This window comes from Martes martes (assembly GCF_963455335.1).
Source record: "Martes martes genome assembly, chromosome: 15".
Classification (NCBI taxonomy): domain Eukaryota; kingdom Metazoa; phylum Chordata; class Mammalia; order Carnivora; family Mustelidae; genus Martes; species Martes martes.
In genome coordinates, this window is record NC_137903.1 from 51,666,041 (window position 1) to 51,689,851 (window position 23,811).

General features: G+C 50.0%; 1 protein-coding gene across 1 annotated transcript in view; it reads left to right on the top strand.

Moving 5' to 3' along the window:
* Positions 1-16,396, top strand: part of STX6 (syntaxin 6) — a 46,818-nt gene extending 30,422 nt beyond the window's left edge. Inside the window, exons 4-8 of the mRNA XM_080824448.1 lie at positions 740-802; positions 4,441-4,566; positions 5,824-5,930; positions 10,026-10,120; positions 14,754-16,396. Of these exons, the coding sequence (XP_080680574.1) occupies positions 740-802; positions 4,441-4,566; positions 5,824-5,930; positions 10,026-10,120; positions 14,754-14,830 (468 nt within the window). The 3' untranslated portion in view covers positions 14,831-16,396. The remainder of the gene's footprint in view (positions 1-739; positions 803-4,440; positions 4,567-5,823; positions 5,931-10,025; positions 10,121-14,753) is intronic.
* The last annotated feature ends 7,415 nt before the right edge of the window (positions 16,397-23,811 follow it).

Sequence of the window (23,811 nt, forward strand, 5' to 3'; positions counted from 1 at the left end):
ATTTTTGGTACTGCTCTAGAAATCCACTCTTGTGTTAGAAATAGTGTATACTGGGGGTGCCTGGCTGCCCCAGTCTGTAAAGCGTATGGCTTTTATTCTTGGGATTGTGAGTATGAGCCCACCTTGGGTGTAGAGATTATGGGAGAAAAGAAGGAAGGGAGGCAGGGAGGGAGAGGAGGGGAGTCTATACTGCACATGAATCCAACTCAGAAATAAATAAAGTAAGAATACAAGAAAGTGTCCTCTGATGTTTAATGGTAAACAGACTTGATCCTAAAGTGTGTGGTTTTCACATGTATTCTGTTTGTGAAGAAGCTAGCCCTTGGACACAGACTTCTGTGTTTGTGCCCCAGGATTGCCATTTACTGACTGTGTGACCTTAAGAAAATACCTTAGCCTTTTTAGATCTAAGTCTTCTTACCTGTAAAATGGAAATAATAGCAGCTTCACAGGGTCATTGTGAAAATTCAGTGACAGCGTGTGTAAGTGTACAACAGTGTTGTGGCCTCTGGCAGGTACCCAGGAAATACGAGTTCCCTTCCTCTTTCTTGCTGTTTGAGTTCAGTGTCCAGGAATGTGAGTTTCTCTATTTCCTTTGTTTCTGAGACTTAGAAGCTAAAGAATGTTGTCTTTTTGTTTAAAAAAATTCATAATAATCTATGTGTATTTTGTTAGCCTATAAAATGTTAACCATGATTTTATTTTCACTCGTTTTCTGGTCTTCTCCTCATCTTGTTAGGACATGAAGGATCAGATGTCGGCTTCATCTGTGCAGGCATTAGCGGAACGAAAAAATAGACAGGTGAGTAAACTTCTGAACACACAGTATCAACCAAAGAAAAGAGCATGGTTAGATATTTGGAATTGAAAAAGGCTGACGTCTGTGGACCGTGTGTTCACGCAGAAGACCTGTACGTGCTGAGTCTGGCGTGAGGCTGGCAGGTGTTGTAAAAGTCTGGTCAGCTTGCCCCAGTACCACGGTGTTGTTTCCCTCCCTCCCTCACACCCTCTGCTTCTCCCGTCTGGGCCCCCATAGCTCCCTCTGCTTATCCCATAGGCCTTGCACACAGCCATTCTCTCTGGAAAGTGCTCTGATTGCTTGTCTCCTTTTTCTCTGCTGGACCCCAAGCAGTGAGGGGCAGTTATGTCATGAGCTGTTTTTAAATCTCTAGCTGCTGTTCCATTGCCTGTAGAACTTACTAAACATCTATCTAGTGAAATTTTATGTAAAGACATTGGGGGCACCTTAAATTTGTGTTAAATTAAACCTTTCATTGTTTTAAGTACTTTCTAAAGCTGAGGTCCACTTTTTGTTAGTTATTACAGATAAATTATGAAACCTGATTTTAGAAACCCCAGGGCAGATAATGTCATATCAAAAATAAAAGCTACAGGAGACCAGTCCTTGAATTTAAGTTTCTTTTTAAAATTTTTTTTAATTTTTAAATTTTTTTTAAAAGATTTTATTTATTTGAGAGAGAGCGAGCGTGAGCAGGGTGGAGAGACGGAGGCAGAGGGAAGAGCAGATTCCTTGCTGAGCAGGGAGCCTGATGTGGGGCTCGATCCCAGGACTCTGAGATCATGACCTGAGCCGAAACCAAGAGTCGGATGCTTAACTGAGTGAGCCACCCAGGCACCCCTTAAGTATCTTTTTAAAATTAGACACTTTGGATAGAAATTCCCTTCTGACTGATAAAAATCCTTTAAAAAAAAAATACAACAGTTGCCCAAAATTTAGATTGAACTTCAGGTCTGTTCAGACTCCATCAAGTTACTGATAACCCTTTTAATAGACTGTTAAGAAACAGCTATCATTCTTAACAAGGAATCAGTACATCCTTAATTCAACCCTGCAGGTGTTGAGCCATCACATCCGAAAACAAGTAAGAGATCAAAGAAAGGGAGGGGCTCTCCGGATATCACCTACTTAGTTTTCCTGTTTCCTTTCCCTGCATTTCATTCTTCAAGTCGCTGTTGGGGTTTTTCCTTCCTGTCTCCCTCCCTTCCTCTCAGCATTTCAGCGGGGGAAACCCAGGCGCTGCCCCAGCGTATCGGGCACTAACTTTTTTTTCTTTTTTAAAGATTTTATTTATTTGACAGACAGAGATCACAAGTAGGCAGAGAGGCAGACAGAGAGGGGGGAAGCAGGCTCCCCGCCGAGTGGAGAGCCCGATGTGGGGCTCAATCCCAGGATCCTGAGATCATGACCTGAGCCGAAGGCAGAGGCTTAACCCACTGAGCCGCTCAGGTGCCCCTTGGGCACTAACTCTTGAAAGGAGCCAGGGCATGGCCACGGCCGGCAGCTCCCTTCTCGTGTCTACTCTCAAAGCACTTGTGACAGTGACATGGGGAACACTGGGCCTCTGTCACGCTGAACTTGAGTTGTTTTATTCTCCAGATAGTGAAAGTTGAACTACCGTAAATAAAATATGTACTTACACCCTGCCTCTCTGAGTGTGGCTTGGGATTTTGTTTTTGGCGTGGAGTGAAAGGACAGATTCCCAGGGAACGGCAGGGCCAGTTTTCTGTGTCCCATGCGAGCAGGCCAAGTCGGCCTCGCTGCTCCGTGCCAGGACGAGGCACTGTGCTCCGGCCTTTGCTACGTCAGGACCTTCCGCTCCGGCACCTGCACCCGGGCCCTCTCCCTCCTCGTTCTGTGAAGATAGATTTCCGAAGTCAGACTGGTGACGTCTAGTCTGTTTCACAGTAAAGCATAGACAGCTCTTATCGGCGTAGCCTATGTCCGCCTAAGTGCAGACCACAGATAGACTAGGAAGAAGAGCCCCGACTATGACCCCAGGAGCGCACAAGGCTGGTGGGGCCCCCAGTTCTCTGTGGGTAGCCTCGTGACGCACTGTACATAGACTTTGTGACCTTGAAAACATGGTTACTAGGCCTCCGTGTCCTCCAGAGATACTTCGAGTCTGTGCCACGGAATGAGCAGGATCTTTTAAACTGGACAGCCTGGCGATCAGGTTGGGCAGAGCCATCTACAAAAGGCCTCAGGTCTGCTTTATGCCAGGGACAGCCCCCATCCAGCTTCTCGGCCGGCCCGAAGCCCTGGGCGGCCGGCAGCTCTCCTAACCCCCTCAGAACTTGGGCTCTGCGTCCTGAGCTTTGCCGAACCCGACCCTGAAGTGTGGCCGTTTGACTAAAGTCACCTCCGAATGCCAGGCCAGGAGGTCCGAGTCAGTATCCGAGGGGCTGTTGAAGAGCTTTGCAGACAGAAAACCGAGTGACCCGTGAGGCCTTTGACAGTTCCAGGGATTAGAAGTACCTGCTAAGAAGAGCTGGCGCCTCCACAAGGAAGAAGAGTCGTAGGCAGCAGCATCTCTGGTTCTCTGTGCCGGGCTGGCGTGAGCGCTGACCTTGGCCACCTGCTCAGACGGGCTCTTGGGGCTCCCGGTCAGAGCCTGCTACCGAGAACGCGCTCTCACATTCCTGGCCGGCCTCTTCATGTAAGGGAGACTTATCCTTTTTCCAGACTTATCCTGTTCTGGCTGCAAACTTCCTTGAATTCATAGTGGGAAACCTGACGCTGGGGAAGAGCTCTGACGTGGGGACCCGCGCTTGCTTGGGTTGTGAGGGCCAGGTGCTCGTTCGCGGCCCCGCCCGCCTCCGAAGCAGCCCCGGCTCCCATCTGGGACGCCCGCAGCCTTTCAGTCCAGCCGACGGGCACTGGGATTGACTCATGGGTTCAGGTGAACAGACATTGGTTGTTCTGGCGCCTTCTGTACGTGAGGGGCTGTGACTTGGCTCGTCATTCCGGGGAGCTCTTCCCACCTCCTTCCAAAGAAATGCAGAAACTTTGCCAGCTCATACTTGAACAGAAAGGGCTCTTGATCTGTGGAGTCAGATTAGAACCTCTGGGTCTCTGATGAACCTCCGAGGGTGCTAGATAGAGCTGGCCTGGGGGCGCCTGGGTGGCTCAGTGGGTTAAGCCTCTGACTTCGGCTCAGGTCATGATCCCAGGTTCCTGGGATCGAGTCCCGAGGTTGGGCTCTCTGCTCAGCAGGGAACCTGCTTCCCTTCCTTTCTCTCTGCCTGCCTCTCTGCCTACTTGTGATCTCTCAAATAAAAAATAAAATCTTAAAAAAAAAAAAATTTAGAGCTGGCCTGAAGAGACCAAGTGCTTTCAGATCGTAAAGCGGTATACAGATGGGCATTTGTTGATTTTACGTTGACCTTTATCCGTGTTTGCATGGGACAAAGCCCATTTCTGAGTCGCCCTGGGAGAGCTGGGAGGCAGCGGGTGCCCGTCCTGGCATCCTGAGATTGTGCCACGCAGGCAGCAGCCCACACCACTGCACAAGGGCCGGCCCGGCAGAAAGTGTGCCGTGAGCAGCGCGTGAACTCGTCGAGTCCCTGTGCCAGAGCGTTGGTTCAGAAAGTAACGGCTTGTTTCCCCTGCCCCGGCTGCCCCCTGCCCCGCTCTCGCAGGCACTCCTTGGGGACAGTGGTGGCCAGAACTGGAGTGCGGGAACGACAGACAAATACGGGCGCCTCGACCGCGAGCTCCAGTTAGCCAACTCCCATTTCATCGAGGAGCAGCAGGCGCAGCAACAGGTACCCAAGCAGCCGAGGGAGGGGGGCGGAGCCCTCCCCTCCGTCCCCGCAGCCTGGGGGCTTTGTGACCAGTGCCAGCCAGGGGGACCGCGCTCGCCCTGCAGCTGCCGGTGTCCACGTGCACGGCGGTTTTGTAGGTGAAGGGTTTTTAAAACCTCCTTCAGAGCACGACCTTTTCAAGAGAACCAAGCTTGATTAGATCTCTTAGGAAAGGCAGACCAGACATCCAAAACCTACAGACAAGGCCATTGACTTAAGAACGAAAACAAGAACACAGAAAGCACCCCAGCAGCCTCTTCCCCCGCCTCCACTTGTATGCTCAGTTTTTTGTTCCTCTCAACAAAGGCACTTTCAGAAAAACTGAGTCCTTGTTTTTTCGTTGCAAATTATTGTTGGTTCCATTATATGTAGAAATAGATTGCGTTGGTGGAGGTTATAGGGTAGAAGGAAAGGAAGGTTGGTTTTGTTTACATCATGGCTTTTGATTTGTGTTGTGGTTTAAAAAGGAAGCAGATAATAATGTATCTGGGGATTTGAGGATTATCCATTGAAGCTACCGGTTCTTAAATATTACGTTTTACGTATACACCTTTTTACGTATACACCTTACGTTTGTGTGTTCTTTTTCCTTTAGCGTGTCTGTGTAACCAGTTGTCTACTTAAACTGCTATTAATCAAGCAGATTTTTTTAAATAAAAAATGAGGAGGCTACACCACAATTAAAAGTAATTATTTATCACTCAGTAGTTGTCCTTGACGCAGCTTACTGCCATGGGGCTTCCCTAGTTTGTCCTTGTGGAGGAGGGAAAGGACTGTGTACACAGTTCTGCATTCACAGATTAGCCGGCCTCTCTCTTGTAGTCAGGCCCAGGCAGTCTGTTGTGGTTGAGACCTTGACCCTGGCAGTGGGCTTCCTCTCCCCAGCATCCCACGTCTCGGTGGTCACTGCACAGGTGCTTCTGACCCTGGCTTATTCCCGCATCGGACTTGAGCCAACCAGAGTAACTCGCTCTTGGTGGTTTCCGGGCCTGCTGACTGCTCACAAGTTGGATCAGCAGGAAATATCCGTAGCTTGACAACCCAGCCTTTTGAGCAGCGTGTTCTCAGAGGCGATGGTCTGGTCCTTCGATTTCTGGGCTTTGCTTCTGAATGAGAATTGTCCCAAGTTGGCAAAGAAGCTAGCAGCTGCTAGAGTACTGGGCTTGGAACCAGGTAAGATGGATTTTAATTGCTTATTTCCTATTCCTCTGGCACCAGTTGATCGTGGAACAGCAGGATGAGCAGTTGGAGCTGGTCTCTGGCAGCATCGGGGTGCTGAAGAACATGTCCCAGCGCATCGGAGGGGAGCTGGAGGAGCAGGCCGTGTGAGTATGACACGCCCCCTCTCGCTGCAGTGAAATGGAGGGGCAGAGCCATCTTAGGAGACCCCTAAAAAGCCTGACAGTTACATGGCTAGTAAACCCAAAAGCTGTTTCAGTTATCTAGCTGCATCTTTACTCTGTCTTCCAGACTAGCCTCCCCCAAAGAAGCACATTTATCAGATAAAATTTTCAACAGGGTTTGGGCAAAGTTATTTTCATGATTATTTTTACACCCTGTAAAAGCAGATATAGCTTCCTCTGAGCGGATTCTCAGAGTGTTGTGACGGATGAGAGCATGAGACAGATATGGCTGTGTAACCTCCCTGGAGATTTGGGTCCCGAAGAGGACAGGACAGGAGCTGACTTCCCTCTGTCATCCCGTGACTCTCCTGCTCTGTCAAACAGAACTTCTTGCACTGCATCTTAAACTTTAACTTAACAAAGAAAAGTTTATAAATTTAACTTCAATTAATAAAAAAAAATCTTCCCTCTCAAAAAGTAAAAACAAAGCAAATGAAAACATAACTGAGTGTCTTTGTTTTTTCCTTCAGCACAGTCCCCTTCTGTGCTCAGAAGTAGGACACCAAAAGCATCCTTACATGCTTTCATTCCATAAATTTCTTTCTGGAAAAATAAGACTATCTAGAGGATATCGCAGAACCTCTTCTATCGCAATTTTGAATTCAGCCTTACACATTCATTCTTCAGAAATTCAGACTGGTATCTGTTTTGCTGGGAGGTCCTGGGTACCCATAGAGGAGGGAACAGAACAGACTGTGTCTGCCGTCAGAGTTGACCAGTTACTGCACAGAACAGACATTCTGCAGATGGTGCAGGTCATTAAGAGGCGCGGAGATGGAAGGGGGAAGAGTGTGGTGCCTTACGAGCCCTCTCTCAGCTCAAGCTGCAGACCTGACTTAGCCCAGGTCCCAGAGAAGACGTGTGGAACTGGAACCTGAAGGATGAGTGGAAGGTGGCTGGGGGAGGGACAGGGGAGGGTCGCCCGGGGGTTAGAGAGTGAGAGAGCGCATGGGACGGAAAGGTCTGGTGTGTGTAGAGAAAGGGGGGTTGCAGAAGTCAAGACAGGGAGGCTGAGCACAGAGCAGGGAGGCCTTTGAAGCCCCATTAAGGGGTTAGGTTAGAACTTTCTCTCCTGAGGGTGATGGGAAACCAGGAAGGTTATGTTGGGACTAATGCCATGGACAGGTTTACATTTGGGGCAGACCCTTCTAGCTGTGGTTTGGATGACAGACAGCAGTGGAGCCAGACCGGAGGCAGGGAGACCAGGGGGAAGCTGTAAGAGTGGGAGTCTAGGCATGCTTGTTGAATTTCTAAAATGCATTGTTCCCCTAAAATTTCAGTTTGTGGGTGGAGAAGGACTAGTTGCCTGACTCCTCCTTGAGGTTCAGTAGATGATTGAGGAGCCTGGCGGACTTCAGTTAAAGATGGTGACTTGAACACACTGAACACACCCTTGATGTCGCTCCTTCCCGACAGCCCATTAAGGCACTAGCAGAGGGAGCTTTTTAAAAAACTGTCATAAGACCTGTGGGGACATAGGGCATGAAATAAGAAACAGTAACCATAACATTTTAGGTCCTGGAAAGTAGGAAAATGAATGGCTACTGACTCAACAGACCAGAGAAAGCTGAATCCTCTGCCGGCCACAGGGGGCGCCAAGGAGCAGACACCGTTCCCTGCCTCGTGGCAGTGTGAGCCCTGAAGGGTGTGCTCATCACGTGGTGACACGGTCCTGCTGGAAGGAACGGGGATGAGTGGCGGGATGGATGCAGAGATGAGGAAGGAGGTGGGCGCAGAGTTAAGCCCTAGCTTTTCTAGAGTCGAGTCGGTAGGACAGGATTCTGGTGTGAGTGTTACTTGAACGCATGGAGAAAGCACCCAGGGGATAGTGGGAGGGGTTGGCAGCAGTTGTCCAAGGGGACGGGAAACAGCCATGTTTTTTTTTTTTTTTTTTTCCCCACAAAAAGCCTGAACATGCTATTTAGCCCTTTAAACTGTGTCTCACTTTGGTAAAAATAATAAGTAAATTAAAAGGAAAGCCCCCGAGTCTTGGATTTTGACCTGTGTCCTCCAGCACGGTGGCCACTGGCAACTGTGGCTAGTGATGACATAAAATGCGGCCAGTCTAAACACAAATGTGCCCTGAGTATAAAGGCACATCAAGTTTTGAAGGCTTCCTGTGGAAAAAAAAAGGTAGTATAGCTTGTGATTGATTTTTTTTAATATTAATTACACGTTGGAATGATAATATTTGGGATACATGAGGCCAAAAAACCCAGATTATTAAAATTAATTTCATCTTTTTGTTTCAAATGTGGCTACTAGCAAATATTAAATAGCATATCGAACTCACAGTCTGTTTCTTTTGGATAGCACCGAGTCAGATCTGGGCTAGAAACCTAGATTAGTGGGTGTCCTTGGGCTGGAGGTTGGGTGACTGGCCTTTTTGTCCTCAGTAGGAAAAGTCATGCCCAGCATACAAGGGTGGCTCTTGTTTTTCAGTATTTGGCCCTGCCTGGATAGGTCTGCAGCTGCAGGCCAAGATGCTACCAGGATCTTAGATGAGCTAATAGTGTTGTTAATTTGAAATTTCAGGTAAGGGACAAAGATCTGTTTATTTAGTTGTCAGCATGGAGTTTACTTAATAATTGACTTAATGAGGAGTTGGTTGTCCCGAATCCTGAGGGCAGTCAGGTGCCTCTTGTGGGCACAGACCAAGCCCAATCATTTCTAGCTGCCACTGATGCTCCTAGGGTAATAAAGCCTTTTTAATAAGACCTCTGCTACTAATTGGTGTGTAAGGTTCCATACTTGGGATAATCATATGTTCACTGCAAGTTGAAAAGTCTGGAATGTTTTTTTGTTGTTTTTTTTTTTATAAATATATAATGTATTATTATCCCCAGGGGTACAGGTCTGTGAATCGCCAGGTTTACAGACTTCATAGCATTCACCATAGCACATACCTTCCCCAATGTCCATAACTCAACCACCCTCTTCCTACCCCTCTGCCCCTGTCAACCCTCAGTTTGTTTTGTGAGATTAAGAGTCTCTTATGTTTTGTCTCTCTCCCGATCCCATCTTGTTTCATTTATTCTTTTCCTATCTCCCAAACCCCCTATGTGGCATCTCCACTTCCTCATATCAGGGAGATCATATGTTGTCTTTCTCCGATTGGAAAAGTCTGGAATGTTTCGTCATTTATGAAATAAACACCACTGGAGTTAGAGTATTTTGGTGTTTTCTTTCCCAGCTGCAGCTTGGACAGCCAACAGTATTTGCTTCCTGGAGCTGCTTCTCTTAGTGGGCAAACACCAACTCCTCTGTGGGTATAGACGAGGAGGGCGCACCTGCAGGAGTGTCAGTCCCAGGGCCTCCCAGCTCTGTGACAAAGCACAGAGCACGGTTAGGGAGATTATTATGTGATTAAAGCGTGTTTAACTCCTTGCCATAAAGTGCTTTGTGTTACACCCTGGTCCCCATAAGACCCGAAGCTGCCCCATTTTACAGATACGAAAACAGTCCCAGAGTGGGGTGCCTTGTCAGGGCAGTGAGGTAAGCAAGCGGCAAAGCCTGCCTGTTGGGCTTTGCTTAGCCTCCTCCGTGTATGCTGCCCTGCCCCTGAGTTTGTGTTACTGTATGGTCCGGTCCATGCTGCCTGATCTCCGATCATGAAGTCGAGAGAGTGTTAAAAAAAGAAGTCTTTTAAAAAAAAGTTTTCAGCAAGTTCCTACTATGAAGAACCTGACCTGAACTGACTGCAGCTATGATCCTTCATGGCTTGCTCTGAGGTGATGTTACCGTGTTTGATGACGAGGTCTGCCCCCGACCCTGCTTGAGGGTGTTGGCTAATACACAGTACGTGCAACTTAGTACCTTTTTTTTTTAATTCCGCAAAATTCAAAAACCTATCTTGTGCTAAGGATTTTGGATAATTGATTGGGGGCTTGAATCCCAAAGTTACCGGTTTTAGGTTTGCCAAAACGGAGGCATAGATCCTGTTTTAATTCCGTGGCCAATGCATTGCCAAGCCTTTATGCTGACCAGCTACCCTTCTGGGTCTGCTTCTCTTTCTAGTATGCTGGATGACTTTTCTCATGAGTTGGAGAGCACTCAGTCTCGGCTGGACAATGTGATGAAGAAACTTGCAAAAGTATCTCACATGACCAGTGGTATGTATCATATTTAAAGCTTAAGAATTCCTACTTAAATTTAGAAACACTGTCTATAGGGTTCTCATAGGCATGCCCCTTCGGGTCTCTCCTGTGGGACATTTAAAAAAAATTTTATTATTTTTTTATTTTTAAAGATTTTATTTATTTATTTGACAGAGATCACAAGTAGGCAGAGAGGCAGGCAGAGAGAGAGAGGGAAGCAGGCTCCCTGCCGAGCAGAGAGCCCGATGCGGGACTCGATCCCAGGACCCTGAGATCATGACCCGAGCCGAAGGCACCCAGGCACCCTCTCCTGTGGGACATTTTTGGTCCTGCTCTTCGGTCGGAGAAGGAAGACTAGTTTGCACAGGCCTTGTCTGCTGCTTGTGGCTTGAGAAGTGGTCTTTGTGCTCCCCCACTGCACGAGGCTGGTGGTGTTGGGTGGCTTTTCTCCTGGCAGATCAACTCTCTTTAGAAAATCCTTTCTTATTTAATTTTATTTTTTCTATTTCCTTGCCAAAATAGGGAACTTATTATAAAATTACTCTTATAAGTAATTAAGCCAGTTACTGTTTTCTTCTGGACCGACTTAATTTCATCGAGAAACTCCTACCATTTCAGAATAAGGTGGCCTTACAGATCTAATTTAATGGTTTTCATTTAAATCCACAGTGAAATACTCCATCGGGTTTGCAGCAGGATGGGATGAAGAATTAACAGTTTTCAAATCAGTCACTGTGTAGGAAAATATGTTCCAATGACTTTTTTTTTTTTAAGATTTTATTTATTTGACAGACGGAGATCACAAGTAGGCAGAGAGGCAGGCAGAGAGAGAGGAGGAAGCAGGCTCCCCGCCGAGCAGAGAGCCTGATGTGGGGCTCCATCCCAGGACCCTGGGATCATGACCTGAGCCGAAGGCAGAGTCTTTAACCCCCTGAGCCACCCAGGCGCCCCCCCCTTTTTTTTAATAGTAACAACCCTTACCTCCCCTAGTACATTAGAAATAATACGTTTTATTTATTCTTTTTTAAAGATTTTATATATTTGAGAGAGAGCGAGTGAACGAGACAGAGAGCATGAGCAGGGGGGGGGAGAGGCAGAGGGAGAAGCAGACTCCCCACTGAGCAGGGAACCCAACGTGGGGCTCCATTCCAGGACTCCAGGATTATGCCCTGAGCCGAAGGCAGATGCTAAACCAACTGAGCCACCCAGGCATCCCAGAAATAGTGTATTTTAAATGAAAGAAAATCCAGTATTTCCTTTTTTCTTTCGTTGGCTGGAGTGGACTGGTGAAGGGAGGACCTGAGCTGCTCCTTGAGCTGACGAAGCTGTTTTTGAACCAGAGCTCCCAGCTCCCCTACTGGAACCCCCCTCTTTCTTGACACGTCATTCTTTGGGTTTCCTCCCCTCAGGTCTCTGCTATGGGGTCTGATATTTTGGACTTTTGAGCTGAGACTTAAATACAAATGCATATTTGCTTTCCAGCACTTCAACTCATAGGTTATAGAACAGTCGTCTGGGGCTCAGCTTCTTATCTGTAAAATAATAGGTTGATGCCTTCGTCTCAAGATCATTGTGAAGATTAAATGAAGTAACAGTAGTTAATCTGCAAGTGTTTAACAGTGTCTCCCGTGTATTAGTATTTACCAAATGTTTGTGTTTTAAAAAAATACCAAGACAGGCAGAATATGGCTCTGCAGGACAAAAGACCTGTTAGATCCAAAACAGAGGGAACCTGGTGGCCAGACTTCCTTCTTTCTTTCCAGGGACAAATACCTTTATGCTTCTAGCAAGTCATTGCCGGAAGCAGGTGCCCCCTTAGTTCATCTTTCACACACTTCAGAGAAAGGTTAGGAAAGCCGCCTTCCTTACTGCTCCGTGTTCTCTCCTCTCCCACCTTCACCCCTCTACTTAAAAAAAAAAAAAAGTTAATGAACTATTTATAACCAGTTGCAACACCAGACCTCTCACTAGTGTATGTATTAGTCACAAAGTCAAGTAGCTACTTCAGCACCAGTTTTGTTTGGGGAAGAGCAAAGAACAAAGATGCACTGTGTCTTTGTTTCGCAGCATTCCGGGTATGAATAATTTAGAAAAGTACTTGCATTGTGATAAGCCGTTCAGTGTGTATAAATAGCACTGAGCCTTGTTTATGCTTTATTCTACTTTACCCTGAAAGAAAAGTTTGGGGAGCAAAGTGGGGACTTCAATTATGTTTGTCTAAGAGAAAGAGCCAGAAAACAGAGCATTCAGCCTGAAAGGCCCTTCAGTTTGGACAGCTCGCCTGGGATTTTCATTTTAATCTTTGCTCACTCCCAGAAGAAAGCTTGCTCAGGGACCTCCTGCGCGGTGGTGCTGGCTTCAGTTTGACAACAAGGCAGTTTGTATTTGTCTCTGTTCTCCAAAACTTTGGGGCAGGTTGACTACCTTTTCATCTGTCCTTGAAGTGTAGGAAGACACACGGATGTTCGACGAGGCGGTCACTGAGCATGCACAGGGCAGCTGCCCTCCCCGTGGCTGGCTGCTCTGCGGCCTAGGACAGCCAAGATGCTGCACCTGCCTTTCCAGGTGACCCAAGGAAGGTCTGTTCTTTTGAGTAGATACGGAGGTTTTCTTCCCCTCACATTCCAAAATTCTGTTATCTTTTCTCTTTAGGGGAGGAAAATATTCTGGAAGGGGGAAAAAAACCCTGCCGTTGGGAGTTCTCTTTGTTCCTCTCTGACTTTTTGAGGCAGGTCTCGAACTTGCCAAGCTGGTTAGGCTTTTCACTTAAGAGCTCAGAAGCCTTTGTGGTTAGGACTCACCCCTTCTGGGGAAAAGTCAGCTGCAGTAACGGCTCCTAGAGCTTTCCTGGTTCAGGCTAACCCAGCAGCAGCTTTCCACTACAGAGGAAGGTGGCTTGGAACAGCGTTCTGGGTTGTGCTGGCTCATGTGACCCAACTTCTTGATGAAAACCCCCAGTTCAATGCAGTTGTGGAAGAGAAATTGATTGGGGGTGGGAGGGGATTGGGTAGAGGCTGGTGGAAAGCCAGAAAGTGGAAAACTGGTTGAGTATCGGGAATCTGGGTTTGAGATGGCAGGATGGGGAGCGGTGTAGGGATCTGTATGAGGCTGGGGGGTAGGGGTGGTTAGGAAGCAGTTACCTTGACTGTTTTGTCCTGGAGGAATATTGACTAATCATTTTAATGAGAGGGTTTTTAAAACATCATAAACATTTTTAAAAAGATGAAAAAATCCTAGATACTCAAGTTTTCTTGGCTAGTGAAGCGATAAACAGATTAAAAATATTTTCTGAGTAGGCTGATTCTGCCTCCCGTGCCCATTCGACTAGCCCCTGTCAGGTAAGGAACCGACAGACATGGGGTCTTTGCCCTGATCACACTTACTAGTGAGTTTGTAGCACGCCTGAAGTAGAACAAGGTGGTCAGCACTGAGATGGTACTCGCTTAGCTTACTGCCACTTGGTGGCTGGCTGTCGGCCGATTCTAAGATTCTGCTCTCCATGACATTTAATTAATTTAAGTGCTCGGTCTATGGACTTAGCATTGTTTTGTAGACAGTTTGGCAATCTGTTTTCCTAGATTCAGACCTTTATATAATGTGATTCTTGATAACTGTGGTGTGCCACAATCTGCAGGCTCTCCAATAACCTTCTGATGAATCAGTATGACTTTATGTTTCTGTTTAAACCAAGTGATCTTTTCTAGCTGTTGAATTGCATTTTCATAGGCCCATGAAATCCTGTTCTCTCAGTCTGACCCTTCGTGGAAAATGCAGGACTCGTCTGCAGAAAGACCGTGTGTTCTTTCTACACCTGCACAAGTGAATGAGGCATCCTGGCAATGGCAGCATCTTGGGCCCCACGCCCGGCCCGGCCCAGAGTGTGTGAGGCTGTTCGTGTTCACACTCACAAAGCCCGGCCAGGCAGCTGCTGTGCAGTGTGAGGGCCCCGCACGCAGGGTTGTGGGTGCAGCTGGGGCTCCTCTGGGGCTTCCCCGTGGCCCTCCTGCCCCCTCCTGCCCCTCCAGCCTCCTTGCCCTCGCCGTTTAGTTGGACTCTAGCCACTTAGCTTCCGGTGCTTGTCCTCGCGCATCGGTAGGGCAGAATGTTTCAGAGAAGACATTCCACTTTCATTGACAGGCAGGCTGTGCCCTTTCCTGACCGGATGTGGGGCAATGTTGATCGTGCACTTGATCCCAGAGTTTGCTTTCTCAGCTCCTCATTTCCTGAAGTGACCAGCAGGCGCTTCTGTCCTCTGTCCATCCTCCCCTAGTGCTCATTGAGCAAAGAACATGATTACTGTTGAATGAAATGATTTCACTTCGGTGGGAGATGAAAGCAGACGGGCTTTGGTCTGTAAGGCCGATGCCAGCCGCCTTCCGCGGACACGGTGTCCCCCAGCAGCAGCACACCGAGAGCCACAGAGTCTAACTCAGGGCTTGAGACGCGAAGCACACACTTAGAGGCCCGTTTTCAGGAGACGGGCCGAGCCCTGGATGCACACTTGGGGCAGGCCCCCCGGGCAGGCTCTGGAGCCTCTGTGCGCCCACCCGTGCACTTTCTGTCCCCGCTCTGCTGCGGGGCCTTGCCTGTGGCTGTACCTTGGGGAGTGCGGCTTCGCGAGCGCTAATCCTCCTGTCCTGCCTTCCAGATCGGCGCCAGTGGTGTGCCATCGCCGTCCTCTTCGTGGTCCTGCTGGTCGTGCTGGTCTTCTTCTTAGTGCTGTGACGGCGGCCCCGCGCGGCTCCTGCGCACGAACCCCAGGGGAGGCGGGCAGCAGCGCCCCGCGTTGCCGTCTCCTCACACTCCTGTCTGGAAAACACAGCCTGCACTGACCTCCCTCCTCGCGACCCCGCCGCGGAGACAGCGGCGCTGCCCCGGCGCTGGCAGGGCCACTGGGAAGAGGAGGCGGATGACTGTGCGTGCCCGGCGCCGCCTGGCCTGTCCTGTCCTGTCCTGAGGACGGCTCGCCGCTGCTTTGCCTCCGGGGCCTGGGCCCCCAGGACAGCCTCTGAGGAATCCAGGAAAGTTCGCGACTCAACTAGCGCTTGCTGTTGCTCATTCCATCCATTTCTGGCCGCTCCTTCCCCTGCTCAGACAGCACGCCCGTGCCCTCCGGGACTGCGCTGGCCGCACCGGCTCCGGGCGGGTCTCCTCTCCCGTGGCGGCAGCGGCCCGTGGCCTTGGACCCCCGCCCCCCCAGAGCTGGTTGCTATTGGGGACACAAGGCCCAGAAGCAGTTTGTGACAGAAAACGCAGTGGTCCATTTTTCAGGGATGAGTGCTGGGATAAAATAGCTTTTCCAGGCTCATTATTCTGTGGTAGAAACAACTAATGGAAAAATAACAGAAAGCACAAGGCTTTGGGGGTGCCGACAGCTGGTGGCCTGAACCGAAGGGAGGCGGGGGCAGCGGGACCCAGGGTTTGCACAGCTGAGGGGAGGGTGGACGAGGTTGCCGGAGGCCAGAGCCTTGCCAGATTCGTGTCACTACCCTGGGCCTGCTTGTTTCTAGGACGCCCCTTACCTGTACGGCTGCTGTGCAGCTCAGCCGCTCGCTTGGATGGGTCTGGACCTGGGGCCGGTCTCGTGGCCGGTCAGGTCATTGCTGTGGCACTCTGCTTGGGGGGGGAGGAGCGGTTGGTACACTGGCAGGTACAGCGACACTCACTCAGAAACCGTAATGACCAAAAAGGCTAGTTCTGGACCAGACTTCTCTTAACCTGTGATGAATGGCAAGAATGGCTGTAGGTGAACTTGGGTGGGTTTTTTTTTCCCCCTGAGATGACAACTCGGTTTTTTTAAATTACCCATTCAAATAACTGAGCCAACTCAAATTTGAAGAACGGATGCTTTAATTGAGTTTTAGTAGCTGAAACTGCTGAGATGCTAAACTTCAAGCTTCCGATGACTTCTTAAACGCCTCCAGCGTCCCGGTGTCTGTAGGATATTTTTATCACCTCCCTGATGCCGTCACCGGTGTAGAGCGCCAGCCGACCCAGAGCCCGGCGGCAGGGGCCACGCTCTCCCCACCACCTTCTGCACTTGGAAAGCACGGCAACGTCTGGATAGAGCTCTAGCTTTGACTTCCTGTTTCCTCATCTTATTGGGGCCCATTCCTCGGCACACTTTTTTTTTTTCCTTTTTCCCCTTTTTCATGTTTTGTCTGTATTTCTTGGGGTTTTTTTTTTTGCTTATTTGCTTTGGGCTTTTCCCCCCCTTTTTTGTGATTTGCAATGATGTACTTGCCCAGCTGACTTATGAATTGCACTTTTTAATAAATATTTGTAACAGTTTTTTAAAGAAGGGTATTTTCTCATGGTTAGGATCACGGTAGGTAAGGAAATCTGCCTCTTGCTGAAAGCTAAAAGCAGATTTATTAACTAAAAGGGTGGCTGACATCCACGTTTACACTCTATTTGATATATAAATAAGTTATTTTTTTCAAATTAGCAAAAAAAACACAAGATTACTACAAAGGGCTTCAGACATAGGCTACTAGATTATTTGTTTTACAAGTTTTGAGACTCATTGAAATAGTTTTCTCTAAACTTAGAACAGGGATGGTCCTTAGATTTGCATTAAAATGAACAGGTCTTTGTCCACCCTACATGGGGACCTTGTCTCAGTACTGTAATCCACACTCCGTGCTACAAGAGGCGGCTGGCAGCCTAATGACCTGTATAATCATGCCATCCAAAAGCCGTGCTCTTCTCCTGCTATTACCAGGTTTACTGTGCCCCGCACCACTGTCACGGGTGTCCTTGGGGCCTGTTGGGAGCGTGCCTGGTCATTAATGGGTAAGATGCTTCCTGAGGTCGGCAGGCCAGGTGTTGGGACCCGGGTAATTACTAAATGTCTGGAGAGATTTGGAATTGGCACGAGGACCTCACTTCATTTCTAGTGTTTGCTAAGCAGTGGCTATTGTAGACCAGACTCCCGCTGAAGCTGGCCAGGGATTTCCTTAGGAGGAGAAAGTTTACTTCAAGATGCGAGCAGTGCCTGCGTTCCCCCGCGGGCGCCCGTGTCTCTCCGCCTGGCAGGAACCACTCTTGGACGGGCAGCCTCTTACCGTGATCCTCCGAGTTGGCTCTGCCCCCAGCAAAGCTTCCAGCCCCGCCAGCGTGATCCTGGGTCTGACCCTGTTGTGCCCGAACTGGGCATCGCTGCAGACGTCTCTGCTCAGAATGCAAACGGGGCAGCCCGAGGGAACAAGGCAGGGGCTTAGGTTGATTTTTGAGGACAAATATTTATTCATCATTGATCCTAACACTGCCGAGGCTTTGGGGGGCACCTGCGTGGTCCCCCTGCCTGTAAAACGGGGAGAGAAGTAGACCCCTGTGACCCTGTGCCCTGCTCAGAGGCACATGCTGTAGCGTGCGGGCTCTTCCCCGCAGCCTCGACGCCCCGACACATGTCATTTCTAAGGAACTGGCGGGATGTGATGGATACTAGAGAGCTCGGCTTACATTTATCGGTTTATTGGAAGAAAGTTTTTCTAATCATCTGATCTGGGGGGACAGGTGGGGGGAATGAAGCATCGAGAGTTTGCCAGAGTGGGGATCCAGCTGGAAAACCGAAATACCTTTCGTTTTTAGTCCCGAGTTTGCATCTCGCCTTTGTGCGGACTGCGCGCCCCGGCGCTCCGTGGGCGCCCGCTGCCGGGGGCCGCTGGGAGTCGCAGCCGCGTGTGCCGCACGAGGCTCCTCACGCCAGAGCCCAAGGGAGGAAACTTGGTAGCCTGCCCATTATCCTCCGCTTTTAGCCAGAGTTAAACAGACTGATGGGTCTGGTAGCCAACCGCTTGGCAACTCCCACTCCTTCTCACCTCGTGAGATTCGGGGCTGTGAAGAGAAATCTAGTCTGACTCCAACAGAAATCTGTCTCAGCGACGTGTGGTACCTTCTGTAAGCGAAGATGGCAGAGCCAAGATCTTTCTCTTGGTAATTTCCCTGGCTATAAAGTGAGACCGTTACCTTTCTAGAGAATTCATCGCGTTGGAGGATCCGGGACCGGCGTGACACGCGGGAGCGGCTCTGAAGCGCGGCGGGCTCCGGCGCGGGGCTTCACCTCCGGCCGCGGGCCGAGCTCGGAAGCGGAAGCGGAACAGCCGCGGGCCGGCCCGAGAGCGGAAGTTGGAAGCCGCGGCGTGCGCGCCCCGCCCCTTTGTCTTCCTCTCGCGGGCCTTTCTTTCCCTCCCAGGTTTTTTAAGAATAACGTTTCTGAAAAGCATGGTTTTTCACCATCAAGAGCAGAGAGAGGTGAAACCAGAGGGCTCGCCGACCTCCAGCCCCTCCGACACGCGGCGCTGTCCCCGACCAGTCCGGGCGGGAAGACGGCGCCCCTGTGAACGGCCCGGCGGGGGCGCAGCCACGGGCTTCCCCCAGGGCCTCTGCTTCTGAGCGGGGACAGCGGCGTCACCAGGCGAGCCTGCCCTGCTGTCCTTACCGCCCCCCCCCCCATCCCCGCCTTCACAGACATGCTTGCGCTTCAAGGGAGAAGGTCTTACTCTTGCAAGGCCCGCGTGGACACCGGCCTCACCGAGGTCCCTTGCTGTGACACTCTGAAGCTGCCTTCAGGTGTCAGGTCCAGAGAATCAAGAGAATTCCGCGTAGAACAGCCGTTCAGACAGACTGGGAGAGCCGTGCAGTGAACCTCCGAGGCTCCGGCTCTTAAGGCTCAGGGCCCCGTCCCTCACGGCAGGGCTGAAGCCCGGGCTGGCTGGCCTCTGGGGTCAGCGTCCCCAACAGCACCAGTGGAAGGGCTTGGACCACTCAGCTCAGCCCTCTTGTTTTAGGACGAGCCCAGCACGGCTCCCCCCACAGACACGGGGATCATTCGTTGCGCTGCGTTCTGGACTTGGGCCCCAGGGAGCTCGTGCACAGCCTGGGACAAGTGACCTCGGTGACATAACAAGGTAGGCCGGTAGTGACCTGTAATGCGCATCCCTCACCCCCACCGTCTGATGTTTTTTGCTTTTGGATAAACACTGAAGCTTCGAAAGCTCCCGTGGGGCCTCCGCCGTGTTGCTGCCATCTACCTGTAGGCGGGAGTTCGTTATGTTCTGGTCTCTTTACCGATACAGGTGTTATGGCAAGGTGGGGAAGAAAGAAGAACTTGGTTTCCCTGTGACATAAGCTAATGTGTTGGTGCTGTTTTCCTTCCCATGTGACCTTTGTCCAGAAATGCCCTTCCCCAAGGCTGTGTAGATGGGAACTCTGCTGAGATGGTGATTATCCCAGTCACCTGCGCGGCTGCTTGGCATGGACCTGTGAGAAAGTGTATTTTATCCTTTTTTTTTTTTTTTTTTTTTTTAAGGTTAGGAGTTCTTGAACCCAGAAGCCACTCGATTATCCAGGGGGTGTTAGAAATAAGACCCCCAGCCTCACTGTTCGCTGAGCAAAGCTCTTGGACCTTGTTGTGTAGCTCCGTGTCAGCCTGACGCACCACACAGGCCAGGCTTTCTGTCAGCCCTGGGCTGAGACCACATTAACCATTTTTCTTTCTGCTCCGCAGAAAGTGGGTTTTAGCTGAGACCCTGCTCCCTGTAGGTGAAGTCCGCCCTGGGAGAGGCAGACGTCCTAGTCCTCGGGAAAAGGAAGTATCCATGCGGGGTGAGGAGAGGCCAGCCAGGTGCCTCCCAGTAGAATAAGTTACTGGAACTTGCTTGTAAGCTTGATGTGCTTCCGTCCTAGGTTGACCCAGGCTGGGAGAATGCCGTGGGTGAGGGTGGCCTGGAAACCAGGAAAGGGCCAAAGACAGCAAGCTGTAAATGATTGTGGATTCGTTTTTTATAAGTGGAAAAACACGCTTTCACTGGCTCATATGCAATCAGAAGTTAGTGTAATGAAAAAATCAAATGTGTAATACCTGGCAGTATTCAGCTGGATTAAACCATGGAATCTTCTTTTGAAAGATAAATAATCTACAGTGTTTCGTTTTTAAATAACTAGAAAGTACAAACTAAAGAAGTGAGATCAAAGATTAGAATTGCAGATGCCCAGGTGACTTCCAGGTGGTGCCCCCCATCCCCCTGCTAGTCCCCATGAGAAGAGCCCGGTGGTCCTGGTGCCAGTCGACACCCTTCACCACAGGTAGATGCGTCTTGCTTTTCCTACAGGCCAGGTCTAAGTGCGGTGTGGGACCAGCCTCAGCAGCCATCGCCCAGGAGCTTGCTAGAAATGCAGGTTCTCAGGCACCCCTCCCCGGCCCTGCTGTATCACAGACTCTGGGGCGTTCACAAGCCCTCCAAGGGGGTTCTGACGCCCAGTCTAGTTTCAGAATCACTGCTACTGCGTCGTGGAATTTAGGCTACGGTAAACCATCCCTGCATAATAAAACCTCTTCTGCAGCTTTGCGTGTAATTCTGACATTAAACAAACTGATGACACTACACACTTGAAAACTTTTTAAAAATACTGTGTAAGAAAAATCTCAACTAGCCGTCTTTCAAAGTGGTATTTTTACACCCTGGAGTCTATCAGTAATGTTTCTTACTTCTGCTCTTGAAATCATGTTACAGCTGTACAAAGAATACTACTGTTCAGTATTAAAAGAGAAATGGAAAGACCATGACCTTTGTCTTGGGCTGTTGTTTTGTTTGTTCTTGTCTTTGTTTTGTTGGGTTTTGTCTCTGTTTTTATTTCCTTTCATACCTACACACAGCGCCCCCCTTTTGCCCTCATTAATAAACATGGACATATGCATATGCCTGGGGCTGGGAAAGTGTGTGGCTATTGGAAGGTTTGAATTATAAATTGTGATTTCCTTGGCTGGGCAAGTCACATGAATTATGAAACCCCCAAATAACCACACTGTATATTCAAAATACCATACAGCACAGTTTCAGTTGGGACAAGGAGCATGTGGGGAGTAGAGAAGCAAGACCTGAGCCTTATTTCCCCCTCACCGAAATGTTGGCCAACAACAATATGGGCCATCCCAGTTGGCAGTTGAAAGACCCTGCCTTCAGTTCTGTGTGGGGACAAGGTCACGAGGCTACATGAGCCCCTTAAGGACACAGACCTTCATCATTCCATTTGTCATCATCATCCTCACTCCTATTAACCGAACACCTTCCGTGTGCCTGGCACTGTTCTAGGTATTCTCTGTCTGCAGAGACTTAAAACGGCTGCATGAGATAGTGAGGTTTCCTCATCTAATAACCATCTCAGGTGTGGAAACTGGGACACAAGTAATTTCTCAAGGTCACACAGCTGATAAGAGGCAGAGCCATTTACCGTGCCCCCAGCACTGAGCACAGAAATTGGGACATCAGCGCTTCGTGAGTCTTTTGACTTCCCCCAAAGGTAACAGTGAGGAGGGTTGACGCAAACCAACCTATAACCAGCCTTGTTAGAGAAATGAGGGCTTATTTTGAGAGTTCTAGTTAATAGGTGAGGAGAATGGGATTTAGGAGGAAGACATGGTTACGTGTGCCCCTGATGAAAGCAACTCATCCCCCACCCCAGCCCAAGGCAACGTGGACTGTGGTGTGGACAAGGGGGAAAAGCACCCTCCCCACACACAAAAGGCTGAGGGCTCTGGACCGACCAGCACCTTGACTGCACTGTTGACTCTGCTGTGCAGCGAAAGAGTGATTTGCTGTCTTTCAAAAGGTCCCCACTGGCTACAGATCTTACATAAAACTCTGAAAATACAAGACAAGACATGAGGCAAAAATTAAACTCGTAGGAAGGGAAGGCCATACTGTCATCATGTTGCACCATCCAAGAGAACATAGTTCAGATCCATAAACCTTGATCCTTGGCACATCTGAGGTGTCACTCGTCTGGAAACACCTTCTCCCCAAGTGACACTGATGACAGAACATTATTGACCCCTCCGTTTGGTGCAGATGCAGGCAGGGTCTGAGCACAGATATCCCCACAAATCTGTCTCCCCGCAGGGGATGCATTCTAGAAGCTTGGATGTGAGAAATGAAGATCCAACCTTTCTGACCTCTGTGATGGCATTCCCTTTCCCCACCACACCATCAGACGCGTCCTGTCCTGTCTGCTTTCACGGAGGTCCACACGAGGATTGGTCAGTCTCTGGGAAGGGGTCATCAACTCCTAGAAACAAGTTTCTCAAATTTTATATTGAATTAGCAGCTGAAATTCTAACCAACATTTGATGAGAATCTGATGGGCTGACAGGTCTTTGGCCAAGGCATCTGGGACGTGGTGAGGAGTGAAATTTATGTCTTCATTTAATTCCCACCACCCCGCGATGGAAAACCTGTCGAGGCCCACTTTATACCTGAAAAAGGTACGAAACAATTAAGAATTTGCCCCAGGGTTCCATGAGGAAGTGGCAGAGTCAGGATGAGAACCCAGGTCTGACCAGACCCTTATGAGGCCAGCCTCCATTCAGACAAAAAAGGCACCATTCAGATCTGAGGGGAGGCAAGCATCTCGGGAAGGCGTCTTTCCAACCTGAGAAGAGGTAAAGCAGAGGCAAGGACAAGGACTCAAAAAAGCTGTCCTATGGGTCCGTGGTGGGTTAAAGCTCTGAACTAGAAGTGCTGGAGCTGAAACCTGGACACCGGGTGCCCTGGACTTGACCATGTCTCTGACCCTATGCGCCCGCCGTGCAGTCCACAAAGTCTATTCGTCAAGGACCTCAAGCAGGTTAGCCTTGCTGATAAAATGTTTCAGAGCTCTTATCTGGCTGGAAATGTGCAAAAAGTAAGTGCGCCAAACTCATTAATGAACTCAGAAAAGCCTAGAGACGCAATTGGAGGCGCCGGGGGTGGGGGGGGGGAGAAGCGGTGTTGTGGCATCTGAACGCCACTGTGAGTGCCCGCGGCTGCCAGCATTCCTTGCTCCTGAGGTAACACCACAGCTCGGACGGAGGCCGGTGAGCCCACGGCGGGCTCTTCTGGGAAGCCTCTCTGCCTACCAGGTGGAGCGGGGCCTCCTGCCTGGGGCTTCCATTGTAGCCCTTGGCACACTGGTTTGTCTCTTTGCAGCTGTGGCTGTCTCCACCCCGGGGACACGGGCATCCCAAGGGCAGGACAGGCCTCTCCCCAGCACCTGGCACCTGGCCAGACCCCTAACGTCAGCCCCACACTGTGAGTCGGGGCCTGAGCCCAGACTGCAGAAGGACAAGACAAAGGCAGGCCCAGCGGGCAGCCGGGCAGCCACAGGAGAGCCCCGGATGTCCTCCAGGCCTGGCAGGGCAGCTGTTGAAGCTTGGCTCCGTGGGCAGAGACTCAGAGCCAACGCCGGCAGCCCCTTCCTCGGGGCCCCGGACTCCGACCTGGCCAAGCCCACAGCCTGAGAAAGCTGGGCAGAGCTCCTTGCCAAGGAAGGCTATTGCCATTTCTAAGCAGGTGCTCTGGCTCTATGGGAAGGAGGGAAACTTCAGAGAGGATGCTGGGGAGGGAGAGAGGGAGGGGAGGGAGGGGATCTGGTGACAGCAGGGCCATCTGAATAGCTCCAGAACCAGCCTGGGGACTTGGGGTGGGAAGTGGGTTAAGGAGATGGACCAGGGAAGTCCAGTTGTTGCCAGGTGAGTCTGGTGGAGAATAAGCAAGAAATTCTATTTGAAAAGAGCCACAATAAAGAGCGCTTGTACCTGATTATATGGGAGCTAAGGAAAGGGGGCCCAAGTCAGCAAGCGGGTGTCCTGGAGCGCCTCCCAGGACAGGCACCTCTGACGTTTCTGAAGGCTTTCAAGGAGTCCATCGTGGACAAGGGCACGTGAA